The following is a 17787-nucleotide window of genomic DNA, read 5'->3' as shown; positions in this document are numbered from 1 at the left end:
GGGATGTCTTTTATGTTCAATTAATTGGAAGTATTAAAAAGTTGTGGAGATCATAGAACTAAGTTATAATGTTGTGTTGATAGGAACACCTTCACGTGATTTATTTTTATTATTATTGTTTTATGGGAAAAATATTGTTGTGTTGATAGGGATACCTTCATGTGTTCTGTTTTCATTATTACTGTTTTATGGGGATAATATCAGCCGCTTCATTACTGTTGCGTTGATGTTTTTGAACCTTTTCTTATGTATGCATGAATCTTCTTCCAATTTTAGGCTGTGGCAGGGTTAGCAGCTGACGGTAGGCAAATTGTTACGAGGACCAAGTCTGAAGTAACTAACTATGACAGGTTTATTACATTATCCTGAAATATCACAACAAAGTCCACCCTGCCCTTTTATTTTTCATTTTTTCTGATGCATTCGTTTAAATGTATTGTCTATATTGACTAAGATTGGATTGTATGTGTTATTACTGTTGAACACAAATGAACTAATTGGAAATTTAAATCACTGGAAAGTGACTAAGACTTGTTTTAATTTTGATTTCAACCAATTATCATTACTCTTTTTATTCTGCTATATTTTGCTTGACTTATTGTCAATGTGACAATGTAGGATTCCCTGAAACTGATCGGTAGGAATTTAAACTGCTGTCCAAATAACACAGTGATAATTTAGTTTATTTTATTGTTCTTGTTTCTCAAGCTTATAGTGATAGAATATAATCAAAAGCTAAAATCCTCATTCAGAAAGAAAGTTTTAGTGGACCATTAAAATTATTGGTTTATACCTTAAAACATTTGCCATTTCAAGCATCTATGATCTAACACAATGCTATTGGTGGCTCTGGATTGAAGTGAACCATATCATGCTTGGGGTTTCAGTACTCATGCATTTTCATGCTTTAGATTGAATGTCATGATTGAATCACTATGGGATAAGAGAATTAGTGTAGCAGTGTTGAATGGACTTGGTTTGATGTGCATGCTAATATTGTGTTTTTACCATTTCCTTATGTGTATAGTGCCCAGTTAAAGATCAATATCTTTCTGTTACATAATATTCATTTCTAGCTTATTTTTCTTTGCAATGTGTATGGAGAACCTATTCCTGTTAAGGAACTTGCTGAACGCGTGGCTAGTTATGTGCACCTTTGCACACTGTACTGGTGGCTCAGGTTTAGTGAAACTGATTCGCATTACCATTTTAAGCTGTAGTTTTTCGTATTTTTTACATCAATAACATATTGTTGGCAATTTCACAGACCTTTTGGATGTGGTGTCATACTAGGAGGTTATGACAGAAATGGACCACAATTGTACATGGTTGAACCTTCTGTTGTTTCCTATGTTAGTGAACCTTTTGTTTTGTTGACAACTTCTGAAATTATATTTAGCAATACCTGAACTATTGAGGTTCCTTTTCTTTGCAGTTTCACATACAACTTTTCTACTAATTTGTTCTTCTTGCTATGTTCTAGAGATATTTTGGTGCTGCAATTGGGAAAGGGAGGCAAGCTGCGAAAACGTAAGGGAATTAATGTTAATCATAATTATTATTTTCAATAATAAATGCAAAATTAAATTTTCCTTTTAATTGTTTTTGGTAGGGAGGTTATCCTCCTTTCGATTTCCATTGTTGGCTTTCTCTTGGCTTTTAGGGTATGTTTGGTTGAAGGGTAAATGATATAGAAAAACATTTGTGCTGTTTAATAACTACTACGTTGAGTTGCTATTATACAGAATCTTGCTTTGTGAAGTTTGATAGTAATTTGCTGAAGGTAATCAACTGGGAGGGTAGACCGTCACTTTTTTACCTTTTATTTTAATTATAAGTGTAAAATTTGTCAGACTGATCAAGATATGCTGCAATTTTTTTCGTCCTCTTTTTGTACTTTGGTGTGTACTGTTTGAGTTGAATAAACATAAATGCAAGAAAATACTAATGTGAACTAGAATTTTACTCCCTTATGGTTTGAACATTGTTCCTTTTGAAATCAGATACTTTTGAAATAAGGGTCTGCTTGGTTGAGTAGGAGGAAAAGGGGAAGTATAGGATGCTGTGATTACATTTCAATTTTTTCCTTCTCCGATCTTTTGATATGATATATCAAGAAAGTGTAAAGGGATTTTTATTCTGAAATTTATGATGATCGAATTTTTACTAACTCTTCTATGCAGCCACAATGGCTTTGATTGAAAACATGATTTGGACTTCTATAAGCAATAGGAGATGGTTCATATTCATTAAATATTAATTTATTTCTATGGAATTTTATTAAATGTTACTAATGGTATCCTTCAGGTAAAAGACGACCATGGCGAGCATTTTTTTTATATGGACCACCTGGAATAGGTAAATCATATTTGGCCAAGGCTGTTGCTAACTAGTGTTTTTTAGTACTAGTAGTAGTTATGAAAGTCCAGGCCCATGAATAGCCATAATCAAATCCTTACATAGCTTCTGGTCATCTTGTATGCAGTTTACATGGTAAATTTCCCTTGCTGCTCTTCCCTCTGTTACTATATTAGTAAGCAAAGATAAGATGCAAAATTAAAGCTTCTATTATTGGCTACAGGTGAGGAAAGGACATTCAAAAATGTGTATGTTATTAGCATTTTGGTTCATTAAAATGATAAGGGTATTAATACATGAAGGAGAAAAAGTAATATACTTTAGAAAAATGATAGAATTTTCATTCTTAATAATGAATATGTTACCTTGATCCAGGGTTGAAGTAACTAGAACACCTCTTTCAGCCTATGATGCCACAGAAATTCTGAAACCTAATGGTATATTCTGAATCCATTCTTGTGTTTTTGATGTTTCCTTCCACTTCAATAAGCACTATATAGAGGAAGAATTCATTGAAATAAACTACACACTTTATTCTTTAAAAAAGATGATGAAATATAAAAGAGTAGCTCCAAAGTGAAAGGAAAGAAGCAAAAAATCATAAGTGTTTGCTCTCTTGTGCAATCTGAGTGGTGTTATTAGGTCAGAGTGGTGGCCACAAGGTTTTTCTTTTCATGCTCAATGTTGTGATTTGAAAGATTAACATTTGTTTAGGAACTACTAGACAGCTGTAACTCCTTCCAAATTCCAATTCTTGATAAGAGAGACCTCTTTTATTGATATAGCTTCTTGTCAAGTTGATGTTTTTATGAGATCTGAAAGTTTATAGATAAGGTTCAAGCAAACTCAGATCAGGCTATGGTTTGGAATCAGCTCAAAGCAGGATCCTTCCAGTAAGTTTCGAGTTTCTTTTAGTTTTGCTTCCTACTTTCTTGTTGCGACTACATTTGAGTTTAGTTGAATGGTATGTTCTTGACAGGTTCAATGAAGAAATGATGGAGTCGCTTTTTGGATATAATGCTGCTCAAGAAAAATCTAAACCTGGAATGAAGAAAGAATCTCGTGAACAAACTCCTCAATATATTCAGATCATTGAACCAAAGAAAGCAAATAATTTGTCAAATAATGAGCCTTTTAACCTTTAAGTCCTTATGGTTATTTGTTAACATTCTCTTAAAATGCTGATTCTCTTATGCATTCTTGTTGTTCTGTCAAGCAAGGCATCTGAAGCGGTTGAGAATCATTACGTGAATGCAAGTAATCTCAACTTGTTGGAGGCACATGAAGCTGAAGCGTCCTTAGCTGGAAGGGGTGCCTACACTCTTACGGTAGGACTCACCCTTATTCAAACTGCTGCCGCTAAAGTAGTAGGTACACTACTCTCTACTCTCAAAACTTGTAATAATTATATTCCTAAATTAAAAATAGTATCTTTTTGTTTGTTTATAATTGTATTCACTATTCACCTACTGCACTATAAAGGTTTCTATTGATATTAGAGTATAAAGCACACGTCTCAGAAGAACAGCTGATCAAGAAAATCAAAGGTAATACATTGACTTCAAAAATTTGACACATCACGCGTAATTTGGCACATCACGCGTGAGTTTCCTCTTTTCTCCAATAATGGCTGCATGGACCTTTTGTACCCCACTTGTAGGAATTTATAGCATCATACACCATTATCCTAGTATTTTCAAGGCTATATCTCCTCACTATATTTTTCATTTCTTTTGGAGAAATAGAAAAGCTGGCTAGCTTTTACTTGGTGGTACTGTCCTCTGCATTACAGGTATGTGTGTCTCTTATCATCTTGATAATATTTATCATCATTGTCCATTGATACAGAAGTAGGAATATTATCTTTCAATTCAAGGACTTCTTTGTTTTTCTGTCAATTCATGTTATTATATTATCAACTTGGCATGCTCTGGTTTGGCTATTGACTAAATTTTCTATATGAGAATTGTGCAAAGAGAGACTTGTAGCTTAATGTTACTGGTGGTTTCTGAAATATTTTGGATTGATATTATTTGATTTGGATCTGAAATTTAAAGAGAGAATGAAAAAAAATTGATTTCTTTTTATTGTGTTATGAATATGGGAAGCACAGATGCCAAGTGAAAATTGGCTGATCACCCAAAGCTGCTAAAGGAAAATTAAAGCCAGTTGCTGTGGTGGTTTTGGATGGATGGGGTGAGGCCAACGCTGATCAATACAACTGTATCCATACTGCTGAAACTCCAACCATGGATTCCCTCAAAAAGGTAGATATATAGATATAGATACTACATGGTATATGCACCCTTTTGTGGAATCTGAAATCTTTTTCTTTTTGCATATATTATGGTATATTCATTCATATAATGATAAGATCTAAGATTGGTCCCATTTTTCAGGGTGTATATGTTTGCTTGATTCACTTGTTGCTCATGTATTGTTATGATTCCTAGGTTTTTGTTACCTTGTCATTGGTAGGTGAGAGGCCTTCTCTTGATTTGAAGTTTATTTAGTTGGAAATTTTAGTGTTATTGAATGTGTTGGATTTGTATGATTATTGATGAGATAGAAATAGAAATGAATGGTGGGGTTGGTTGGTTTTGTTGTTGTAGGGTGCACCTGAAAGGTGGAGATTAGTGAGGGCTCATGGTACTGTTGTGGGACTTCCTACAAAGAATGACATGGGCAACAGTGAAGTCGATCACTTTGTTTAAAATTAGATAAAATTGTGTAAAATTTAGTATGGTTGAACAATATACTGAGGATTATAGTTGATAATACATTTTGTTTATGTTCTGAATTATATTGACTTGCTTATTTATAATAATTTTCTTTTAGTTTTATAATACGATGAATTTGTTTATTTTTTGAAATATTATAAATATTCGAATACAGATTAGATAAAAATTTGTATTAAATTTATATTTATTTTGTAATTAGAAAAATAAAAAAAATATATTTTACCTTACAGACGGATTTACAGACGGATTTTCTGTCTGTAATAATGATTTTCCAAAGGTTAAATTACAGATGAAAAATCTGTCAGAAAATCCGTCTGTAATTACAGATGGAAAATCCGTCTGAAAATCTGTCTGTAATTACAGGCAGAAAATTCGTCTGAAAATCTGTCTGTAATTACAGACGGAAAATACGTCTAAAAATCCGCTTGTAATTACAGACGAAAAATCCATCTGAAAATGCGTCTGTAATTACAGACGGAAAATCCGTCTGTAAGTTTGTCGCTTTCAGGAAATGGAGGGAGAATTTACAGAAGGAAAATCCGTCGGTAATTTTCTGACGAAAAAATTCGTCGGTAAATAATTTCCGACGGAGCTTTTACAGAGGAACAAAATCCGTCGGTAATTTCGTCAGTAACCAAAAATTCGTCTGTAATAAAGACTAAATCTGTTTGTAAATCTGTCTGTATTTTATCCATTTTCTAGTTGTGAGGGTTGATAAACCCATATTTTATTATATATATTGCGCTCAATTTAAGTGATTTATTCAACCCTTCACCTACTTATTCATGTAAATTACATGGTTTTACTTTCTCTTCCTTATTATGTGATATATGTGAAATACATGTTTCCTATGCTTTAAAAATAATTATTTTAATTACCCTTTATTACCATTCAATGCCGTGATTTGTGTGTTGAGTAGTTGCAGAGCTTCTAAGGCAGGAATGACTTAAAGGATGGAAAGGAAACATACAAAAATGGAAGGAAAGCACAAAATGGAGTTTTCGAAGAAACTGGCAGTGACGCGTCCGCATGAACGACGCGAACGCGTGGTTCGCTCAAAAGAGAATCGACGCGAGCACATGGATAAGGCGAACGCGTGACCTGCGAAACACAACTGACGCGGGCGCATGACTGACGCGACCGCGTGGAAAAGCAACACTCCAGATGACGCGACCGCGTGACGCACGCAGACGCGTGACATGCGCGATCTGTAGAATTTGCAGAAGACGTCCTCAGCGATTTCTGGGCCCCTTTTGGCCCAGATCCAAGCCCAGAGAACACGGATTGAAGGATTATAAATGGAGGAATTCATCCATTCATGAGCAGATGGAGAATTAGAGACTGAATACTGGATTCATACATAGTTTTAGGATTTAGATGTAGTTTTTAGAGAGAGAGGTTCTCTCCTCTCTCTTAGGATTAGGATTAGGATTTATCTTATTGGGATTATCTCTTCATCGCAGGTTCAATGTCATTTTTATTTATCTTTCCAATTTGATTTATGAACTTGTCCATGTTAGAATTGACATCTTTATTTAAATATAACTTGAGGTATTTCAGACTCATGATTGCTTTTCCTTATTTTTAATTTAGATTATTTACTATTGGCTTTGGTTGATTAATTGGTGACTCTTGAGTTATCAAACTCATCGTGATTGATAATTATTATTCTTGCTGATTAATTTAGATTCCTATAACTCTAGTCTTTCCTCAAGGAGTTGACTAGGACTTTAGGTATTAAATTAATTTTTCCACTTAACTGACCTTCATGGATAGAGGTTGACTTAGTGAGAGCAACAATATGATTCTCATCATCATTGATAAGGATAACTAGGATAGGACTTCCAGTTTTCATATCTTGCCAAGAGTTTTATTAGTTATTAATTTATTAATTCCCTGCAATCTATTTCTCTTGTTCAACCCTTTTCAAAACCCAAAAATACTGTTTTGCATAACCAATAATAATTCATACTTCCCTGTAATTCCTTGAGAAGACGACCCGAGGTTTGAATACTTCGGTTTATAAATTTTATTGGGTTTGTTGCTTGTGACAACCAAAACATTTGTAAGAAAGGTTGATTTCTTGGTTTAGAAACTATACTTGCAACGAGAATTTATTATAACTTCTAAACCATTAATCTTCCGTTCTTCAAGGGGGTAAGATTGTGTTTGTTGGAGAAGCAAAATATGGAGAACGTTGGATGCGAAGGATATGAAGAAGATACAGTTAGGAGGGATGATACGTCAGCCACAAAGAGAATGAGAAAAAGCTCAGAATCTCGCAGTTAACTGCTCTCAAGATGTGAGAAAGGATGAAAAGATCCAAGATCTACATAGGAATGGGTGGTAGAAAAAGTTGGAGGTAGCTGTGGTGAAAGAAAACTTGGTTTGGCTACAGAAAAGTCTTATAAGTGGAACGGTGACGGCTATTGACTTTAGGTCCTTAAAGGATATGGTTGCGAAGAGCTTGTCTCATGTTATTCAAGTACGCGAAATGGGAGCGTATAAAGCTCTCTTGACCTTCGATAGCATTTTGAACGCCGAGGAGACATACACGTTCAAAATGAATAGCCTTCTACAGATATTTCATAGTGTTTGGAGGTGGGACGAGTTGGAGAAAAGCGAATCCCGACGAGTGTGGGTAGAATGCTTCGGGATACCATTACATGCCTGGTCAGTGGATACTTTTAAGATGATAGGAATTCAATAGGGCGAGGTGGTTGGGTGTGACAAAGAGACGGAATCGTGCAGCTCCTTCAGTATTGGTCGTATACTTATTGATACCTGTGTCATGGATGTGATCAAGGAATGGGTCCATACCACAATAGGTACCATTGGCTTTGACGTATTGGTTAAAGAGGTGGGTCAGGAAGTATATAGTATGCACTGTAGCGTGGAGAACTTAGCAGAAGATGCTGTCAACAAGGATCATTGTGAAGACGTACCAATAAGGGAGTGTGATGATGTTGTTAAAAGGTCAGAAGGTTTAACAAAATTGCTAGACAACGGAGATCAGGCAGCGTCAGTAGTCACAAAAGTTCTGCAGGAGGAGGTTGAAGATAAAGATAGATTGGTAAATTCCGAATCAATTTTGAACGAGTGGAGTTATGAGCATTCAAGAAACATTCAAAGTAATTTGATAACGTATCAGCCAATTTATGGTAATAAGGAACTCTTGGCAGATTTTGTGGGATTTGAGGAGAGTAATGAAGTTGATTCTGAGCTTACAATTTCGTGGTGCTATAATTGTAATCATAACGGCATGGCAAACGAGATAAAATATAATGGCAACAATCGAAGCACTATTGGGGCTTCTATTGTTAACAAATATAATATTTGTAACGTGGGCCAATATGGCCCAAACACATTCAATTCCACGAAGGGTGCTGATGAAGGATGTCTTGGGCTGGGTCACTCAAAGCTGGGTTGGGTTGACAAGGGATTTGGAAGAAGAACCGGGTCAGCCATTGTGCCAAGGTTGCTAAGGAATCCTCGTGACTTGGGGGGTGTGGGTGACAGCCTTGTTGAGAAAGAGACCTGTGTTGGAGGCTGCCAATTGATGCTCTCCGAAGGGGTGGCCTCGCGGCGCCAAATGGGCAGCACGGTAGGGGCTGGGGCGACGCTGGGTACACATGCCACCAGCGCTGCTAACGGCAGAGTTACTCACGAGAACAGAGCCAACCTGCAGCGGAAGTCGATGCAGGGAGAAGGTGAGCAACAATCCATCGGTGGTGCGCTGGTTATGGACGTCACTGGTAGTGACCGAGAAGCAGAAGGAGGAGACTATGATATACTGGTGGGGTTTTGTAGTAATGGTTCACACTATGAACGGGATGTTGGGGCAGTGCTGTTGGTTGAGGGGTTGCAAGGGGATGAGGTTACAAACATAAGGGCTAATGATGGTTTTGTTGATGGAGCCAACTCTGAAAATAGTGAGACTAACAAAGAATTAACCAATAAAAGCCTATTAACTAACCTCTTTGGCGGCAAAAATCTAACGGTGCAGGACGATGGAGAAGGCATTCGTGATAGGGAAGACTGTTTGCGGGAAGAAGGGAATGTTATTGATGATGAGGTTAGGGACAACAATTGTTCAAGGTTGGATGAGCAGTTGATGGAAAACATAAGGACTTGGGAGTTAGCAAAGGAATCTGGAGCATCTATACGATGAAGAAGACGACATTATGGCTATTCTACAAGAACAAAATGAAGAAATTGCGCAAAAAAGAAGTATGGCAAAACAGAAGGCTAAGGCGAGACAGAGCAGACCCAAAACTCATAAAAGGTGTGTAATAATATTTTAAAATAATTTTTTATTCTTGGAATGTTAGGGGGCTAAGGGGTGATGGAAAGTGTAGGATGGTAAAAGACCTTAGGAGAAAACACAGGTTGAATATGTTAGGTGTAGTTAAAACAAAAAGGCAGATAGTAACGATGTTTAATGTGTTGAAATTTTGGGAAAATGATGCAGGGTGGGAGTATGTAGAGTCTATTGGAGCATCTGGAGGTCTGTTGTTAATATGGGATGATGTTTGGTTTAAAAGGAGAAATTGCTATAAAGGTGAGAGATGACTGTGTGTTAAAGGGGTTTTGTCAGAGAATAATGTTAACTGTGATTTTTTCTAAGTTTATGGTGCTTATACTCAAGATGAGAAACTTGTTGTGTGGGAGGAGTTAAGTTACGTAGCTGAGTTGTGCCAGTATCCCTACTGCTTTTTGGGGGACTTTAATGAGATTGTACAGGTGGAGGAGAGGCGAGGTTCTGATAGCCTACCTTTGTCAGCAGAAGATTTCAAGAATTGGATAAACGACATGGGTTTGGTGGACTTGCCGATTACTGACCGAAAGTTTACATGGTTTAGAGGACGTTCCTATAGTCGTATTGATACAGCTTTGGTTAACTTAGAATGGCTTGAGGAGTTTTCGGAGACTTGATTGAGAGGTGGTCCACGGGGTTTGTAAGATCATTGCCCTATAATTGTGGAAGATAAGAGACCTAGGGACGGACCAAGACCATTCCAAAGTTTGGATTCGTGGTTTACACATGAAGGTTTTCTAAGGTTGGTTAAGGAGGAATGGATAGGGTTAGGAGAGGTACAATTCATGGATAAACTGAAGGCTTTGTCTGTTCCGCTGAGAAGATGGCATAGAGACAAGTTTGGTGACATGGACAACAAAATCATGAAATTTGAGGAAGAGATTAAGAAGATAGATGATATGGTGGGTGATGGGGAGTATGATGAAAGGGTGGAAGCAAGAAGGTGGGCATTAGTGGCATGTTGTGAGAAATGATATATGAGGAAAGAATTACATTGGAAATAGATGTCGAGATCTAGGCATGCAAGGGATATGGATAATAATACGAGATACTTTCATAATTTAGCTTCTGCGAGAAGGAGGAATAATAAGATCGATGCTCTGGTTATTAACAGAAGATTGATAAGGAATCAAGCTAGGATTAAGGAGTTGTATCACCAAGAGAAGTCTCCTAAGGTGGGTTTCAGAGATGGTTTGGTAAAAATGATCAGTGAGGAAGATGCATTGGCTTTGAGAGGTTACCGACACCCGAGGATGTTAGAGAGGCAGTTTAGGATTGTGAATCATCCAAGGCGCCAGGTAGTGATGGCTACAACATGAACTTTATTAAAAAGTGTTGGGATGAAATTGGTGCTGATTTCACTGCAGCGGTTCTGGGTTTCTTCCAATCTTCCAGGTTACAAGCAGATGCTAATGTCACTTGGGTGGCGTTGGCCCCCAAGTTTACTGGGGTTAAGAAAATCAAAGACCTTTATCCGATTAGCATGATGGGGTGTGTGTATAAGGTAATTTCGAAGATGCTGGTTAGGAGAATGCGAGCAGTCATGCCAGGATTAGTAGGTGAGACATAGAGTGCCTTTGTCAAGGGTCGGAAGATACATGACGGGGCTCTTATTGTGTGTGAAACGGTCCAGTGGATCAAACTGAAGAAGAAGCAAGCAGCAATAATAAAGCTAGACTTCCAGAAAGCATATGATAGAGTCAAGTGGAGTTTTGTCGATATTGTCCTGCAAAAGATGGGGTTTGGTCGAAGATGGAGGAGTTGGGTTAAGGAATGTGTCAGTATGTGCTTTATGTCAGTATTGATAAACGGCTCACCTTCTAAGTCGTTCAAAATGGAAAGGGGCTTATGACAAGGTGATCCCCTGTCTCCATTCTTATTTGTTCTTGTGGTGGATGTCCTACATAGGATGATTGGAGAGGCTGTTAGAAATGGTCGCATATCTCCACTGTTGGTTGGAAGAGATCATATCGAGTTGTCTCATCTTCAGTTTACAGATGATTCTATACTGTTCTGTCCATCTGAGGAAGAGACCATCAAGAATTACAGGAGGCTACTTCATTGCTTTGAGCTGATGTCAGGTTTAAGCATCAATTTTGACAAATCTAGCTTGATTTCTATTAACTGTGAAGAGCAGTGGGTACAATGGATGTGTAGTGTGCTGGCCTGTAAAGCAGCCACTCTTCCAGTCAAATATCTGGGTATTTCGCTAGAAGCAAATCCGAGGCTGGTAAAGACTTGGAAGCCAATAATAGACAAAGTAGAGGATAAACTTAGTCTCTGAAAAGCCAAGGCTCTCAATAAGGCCGGTAAGTTGATTCTCATCAAATCTGTGTTGAATAGCCTTCCGGTTTACTATTTAAGCTTGTATAAGATGCCTAAAGATGTTGCAGAGAAACTGATCTCTTTGCAGAGAAGATTCTTATGGAGTAAGGAGGATGGGAGGAACGGTATGGCTCTAGTTAAGTGGGAAGTAGTGCAGGCTCCTAAAAAAATTAGGCGGTTTAGGAGTTGGGGATGCTATGATATGCAATACAGCTTTTCTGTTTAAGTGGTGGTGGCGCTTTTCTAAGGAGGAATGTCCATTGTGAAAAAAGGTGGTATGCTCATGTAATAACCTGAATCCAAATGAGCTTCTGTCCAGCCAAGACTTGCCTATTAGGGAGATCCATGGAAGGATATTTGTCAACTATAGTGCATGGATCAAAAAGTTAGACAGAAGTTAATCACTGGGTTGTCTATGGAGGTCGGCGATGGGAGATGTACGAGATTCTGGGAGGACATCTGGCTTGTTGGAGGCTCTTTGAAAGATCATTTTCCAAGACTATTCTCGGTTTCAATCCAAAGGGTATCAGTGATAGGGAATTGTGGGTTTTGGGATGGGTTTGAGTGGAATTGGAACTTCCTATGAAGGTGAGATATATTCCAATGGGAGTTGGATATGATGAACCAGCTATACGATATGTTAAGGATGGTTAAACTTGCATATGGTAAAGAGGATAGAGTGGTTTGGAAATATGATAATCAAGGTAATTTTTCAACTAACTCCTTTGTGCAAGTGCTGCAAGCGGAATTGGCCTCAAATGATGTAACAAGCTACAACTTCACTAGGTCTATTTGAAAAGGGCTAGTGCCTCCAAGATTGGAGTTGCTTGTCTGATTTATTTTGTCTGGCAGGATCAACACTAAGAAGAGACTGGGACAATTTGGAATCATCAACCAACAAGATAAATTTTGTGCATTATGTAACGAAGGTGTTGAAAATGGTCACCACTTGTTTCTTGTCTGTGATTTTTCTTGGCAGGTTTGGTGTGCATGGATGTCATATGTTGGTAGACAATGGTCTTATCCGGGTACGTTGAAGGAGCATTTCCTAAGCTGGACTGAGTTATCAAATAGGATGGAGGAATGCAAGAGGTGGATGGTGTGCTTTTGTGCTATTATTTGGAATATATGGTTGGAAAGAAATAGAAAAATTTTTCAGAATAAAGATAGAAGGGTTGAAGAGATAATCAACATGTGCTTTATGAATTATAGGGAGTGAATTGGTGCAGACCCTTTTTGTTGTTGATGGCTATGTCGAAGATGACAAGGGATTATTCTTCTTCTTTGTTTGTTTGTTGTTTTCTCTTGTTTAGGTTTGTTGTTATATTTGAGCAGATGCCTATACGCTCCACTTGTAGTGTTGAGCTTTTCTTTAAAAAAAAATTTGTATTATATATTAATAGATAATAATAAAAAAAGCAAAGTTATGTGAAAACTGGAAACAGTTAAATTGACCCATTTTGTAATTGTCCAAAACAAAATTGACCCATTTGTACATAACTTAGCTTGGCAAATTCTTAGCTTGTTGTCTTTACTTAATTGAAATTTGGGAGTCACCATTTGAGGTGCTATTGTGCTAATGAAATAGGGGTCATTTGGGTCTTTACTGAATAAGATGAGGTCCACATTAATTAGCAAATATTGAGGCATGCATGCAATATCAGTCCGCAGTGTACTGAATCAGGCAAGAAAATCCAAGTGACTTACATTTATTGAACCTGCCTTGTGTACTACTCATCAGACACAACTCACGTAAATGAGGCTCTTTCAACTCTTGCTCTTTAAATTCTTCCTCCCTCATCACCCTTCTCTCCATGTAACACCGATCCAATTCCTGTGACCATCACCAATATATATCTTAATACAATTTCAATTAAGTATCAGTATAGATAATATAAGTTAAAATATGGTATCAATTTTATTATAGCTTCTCATGAATAATTCGTTTATTAATTTATATGTCCTGAATTTGCAGTCTTTTCCGAAGACAGTCTTGTGCACCTTTTTTCATGTGATCCCTTATCAACTCCTATTTTGCCTGTGAACCGCTTCAATACTAAACCATGATTGCTTTCAAGCCACCCATTTGTTCTTTATGTTCATTTCTATATATATGTGCAACATCGATCCTTGTCTCAACTCAAATTTCTATCTTATATACATTCATCTATTAAGTGAATTCAAAAACACTCAGAAATTGTCAAAAGTTATAATAATACAATGGGAAAGACCTCTTTCTGTATTGCTGCGATTCTTATTTTTTTACTTTATGTTTCAATAATAATTTCACCAGGTCCCATTAGCCAATCACACTCGCGTAAGTAGTCTTCATATCTAAGTAATTTTTAAAGTTATATAATTTTTTTTAATTTATTTTTACTTATAAAGGTAATGACTTCGAGTTATTGAAACTTGAAATTATTTTATTTTAAGTTGTTTTGACATTTTTGTAACATAATATATTATCTATAAATTGTAACATATTAAAGAAGAATAAATTAAAATGTTTAGTCTAGTTATACTAATTGATTTCTAATGTGACTTTGTTTTGCATGTTAATGAAACAGGTACTGAACCTTCTTATGATAAGGTGGTTGAAACAAAAGTTTTCTACCACCAACAAAAAAGAATAGCAATACTAGAAACAATGGTCTTGGCAGGGTCTAAATTGCCAGACTGCTCTCATGCCTGTGGATCATGCTCGCCGTGCCGGTTGGTGATGGTGACCTCTTGTGCATCCATTAAAGAAGCTGAGCCATGTCCATTGGCTTATAAGTGTATGTGTCATGACAAGTCCTACCCTGTTCCATAGAACAAGACTTAAACAAAAAACAAAAAAGAGGAGGTGTTTGGCTTGTATGTTTTCATTTTATGTTTCAGTTGTAATATTTTTTGTTTTTTGAGTTGTGTGAATGAAAATATGAAGATAGTAAATATAAATAAAATATAATTTTCATTTTTTTTACTTTTTTTTTATAAAATTCTAAAAATAAAAATTCAGAATTAAAAATGGAAAATGATTTTTTTTAAATAAAAGTGTCGATTCCAAAAGTGGGTTACGAATGTCATTTTTTTCTAGAGTTTCCATACATATTGTAGCTTTTTCTTTTTTTTCTATATGTCTGTGGTTTTTTTTTTTATTATTTTCTTCTTCTCCTCTTACAAAGTTGGTTTTTTTTTAAAAAAAAAAAACTGTATATGTTTGTTATCTTGATTAATGGCCTTTATTTATTCTCTTGTTTTGTGTAAGTACTTATATAGCTCCAAATAATTAATTCGTTACTGTAAAACACAAAGTGATCCAATATATTACCTTTTTAGCTAATTTTTTTGCTTTAAATTAAGAATAAAAAAATTAACTTTGTAAAAAAAAACATAATTGATAAATTAAAATGGATAAGATTAATAATTTTGAGATAAAATTTCATTTCTTTTGCGCACAAAGTCGTAAAGGTGTCTTCTTACTTGTTATGTATTTCACATTTTTTTATGAGAGTGAAAACATATTATACTTAGAGACTAGAGTCTGTCCTATTTAAATATGAATTGTTTAAATTTGTGAGTTATATAATCGAATTCATTTCGTTTTGTTTATGGATAAGATTTTATAAATTAGATTGTTTATAGTCAACTTAACAAGTTAAACGGAATAATTCATTTATTTATTATTTATTTTTTATTTTAATTTTTTTTAAAAAAACCCAAATTTAAGGAGAAAAACTGTTGTCCATTTTTAAGAAAAAAATATCATGTTTGGCTAAAAAAATTAAAATTCCAATAAACACACTTGGCATTAGTTTTTGGACCCCTCTCACATTTGATTCCCCTCATAGGTTTAGCAAAGTATTAGAAACCTACATAACAACATCACAAGCCACACAAAAAGAAAAAGGAAGTATGTAATAGATTCCAAGACATGCAAATATATTATAAAAACAATGTAATCCTAAAATCTTTTATCTATTCCACCAAATTAATCCAACACCTGTAATTGCAAGAAGAATAAATTATCAAACAAAATTTAGTGACTTAGTGGTAAAAAAAGAATTTAAGAAAGAAAAGGTTTGAAATAATTCGATAAAACTAATAAAATATAAAAAAATTATGTTAAATTAAATTCACTTTAATTCTTTATTTTCATAATCTTCTTTGTCATTCTCATTTTTACACTCAAATTTAACCTCCATAAAATAAGAACAAATAAAAATAAAAAAACTAAACCAATGTAATATGAATCCATGGATCAAATTACCTGCATAAATAAGAGTTTGCACATTCTTATACAAAATAAAATAGTGTCGTACGTCTCTAGTGGCCCCTTATGTTTAGTGGCTATGCTGGCTATAAACCAGAGACCAATCAAAAAGTGATATGTAAAAGATGGAATTGCAGCTGACCAACAAGGATTTAACTTAGTTAAAGACGGGGTAAATTTTCTAACAAAGCACAATAAATGAATTAGAGAGGAGTTAATTACCAACTGATTCTTTTTTTTTTTTTTGGACAATGTCTTCTTCAACTTTCTTCATCTTCCTACTCAAGGTTCCATCACGCTGCCACCCTGCATGGAGTTCCGCGCTGTCACCTGTCCTTGCATGAAGCTCTTCAACGACGTTGCTCGTCCTTGGCCGCTGCTGTGCTGCTGCAAGATCGGATGAATTGGCACACGTTCCTCACCCATTGTGGTCTTTTCATAGCCATCCAGAGCTAACTTCGGGACATATCCGTTGTTTTAATATTATATATTTTCAGAATAAACTAATCTGTTAGAAGGTCTAAAATCCACACTGAACTCAAAAAATTAAATTCCAAACAAACCCAACCTATTATCTTCTTCAATCTCTTCCTCACAACTGAGGAGATGATCACCATCGAAGTGCCCTGTATCCTCCTCCTCAAGTCTTAGCCAAAGACAGAACCGTTCCATTTCATCCCTTCGGGGAACTGTTCAGCGCAGACTCTCAAACTACAACCGTACGTTAACTCCTTTTCGTTCCTCAGATCTAGAGATCAGAGTCATAGTAACCTCATTCAAAGTAAAGTTCGAAGACAGAGAGTTGTTAATTTGTTAGAGAAGGATGAAGACTTTATGATAAGACCCATTGCTAGCGAAAGTTAGATTAAATTTCTAGTACTCTATAACAACTGAATTTGGTGCATTGCTTCTTTGGCTTGGGGTTGGACTTGCCCCCCAAAAAAAGGCTATCCAAGATGAAGGTGGCGATGCAGATCGGTGGCAGTAGCCACGGAAGGATTGGCTATGGAAGGCGACAAAGGGACAATTATAGTGACCTTTTTAACCTTTGGTCATTCATAAATTTTTAAATTATTTTTGGTAAAAATATTTTAGTTACCTGTCTTGCATTAGTGACGATGATTAATTTTATAACTACAAACCTAATCATTTTTATAATAGTATAACAAGTGTCATTTTATTATTAGTAGGTCAATATCTAGTCATTTTTAGCCACCACTAAGCAAGGCACCAGAGACATCACCAAATAAAATTTTTATATTTTGTTAAAGAAAAAGCTATCTTAATTATCATTGAATACTATACAAAAAAATTAGAACAAAAAATAAAGGGATATAAAGACTGCTCTTGAGTACTTTACCTTCTCTTTTTCTCAATTTTGAATTTTGAGTGAATGAGTGACTGCGAGTTTTGTGTTGTTTATGATTTGTGTTCGGTCGGGCCATTTTTGGGGTCGTATTTTTTTAGATGAATTATGCCTATCAATTAGATTCACAGCTTAATAATTCTCTAATCTGATTTTTGTGGAGTCGGATTTTTTTTTCAATTGAGTTGGATAATGTGGGTCATCTGTTTAATACGTAAATTGGCCCGTTTAACTCTACTTATTTAAACGGATAAAAAATGAATTTAACTCATTTAACGCTTTTTTTATTATTTTAACGCTTTAATCATATTTAACTGATAAATTCACTATTGTAATTGTTTATATAATATATATTGGCGACCTCTCTTTTGTATTATAATACTCGTAATCCAAGATTCTTAGTTGAAATAATTTGGCCTTGAAA

General features: G+C 35.6%; 1 protein-coding gene across 1 annotated transcript; it reads left to right on the top strand.

Annotated features, from left to right (window-relative positions):
• Nucleotides 1-10732: 10732 nt before the first annotated feature.
• LOC110278447 (uncharacterized) lies at nucleotides 10733-11701 on the top strand. Its single transcript, XM_021136701.1, has 3 exons — nucleotides 10733-10921; nucleotides 11051-11211; nucleotides 11326-11701. The coding sequence occupies exons 1-3, from the start codon at nucleotides 10733-10735 to the stop codon at nucleotides 11699-11701; spliced, it is 726 nt and encodes a 241-aa protein (XP_020992360.1).
• The last annotated feature ends 6086 nt before the right edge of the window (nucleotides 11702-17787 follow it).

Source organism: Arachis duranensis, chromosome 3 (genome assembly GCF_000817695.3).
Source record: "Arachis duranensis cultivar V14167 chromosome 3, aradu.V14167.gnm2.J7QH, whole genome shotgun sequence".
NCBI classification, from domain to species: domain Eukaryota; kingdom Viridiplantae; phylum Streptophyta; class Magnoliopsida; order Fabales; family Fabaceae; genus Arachis; species Arachis duranensis.
This window is presented reverse-complemented; position numbering and strand designations above follow the sequence as displayed.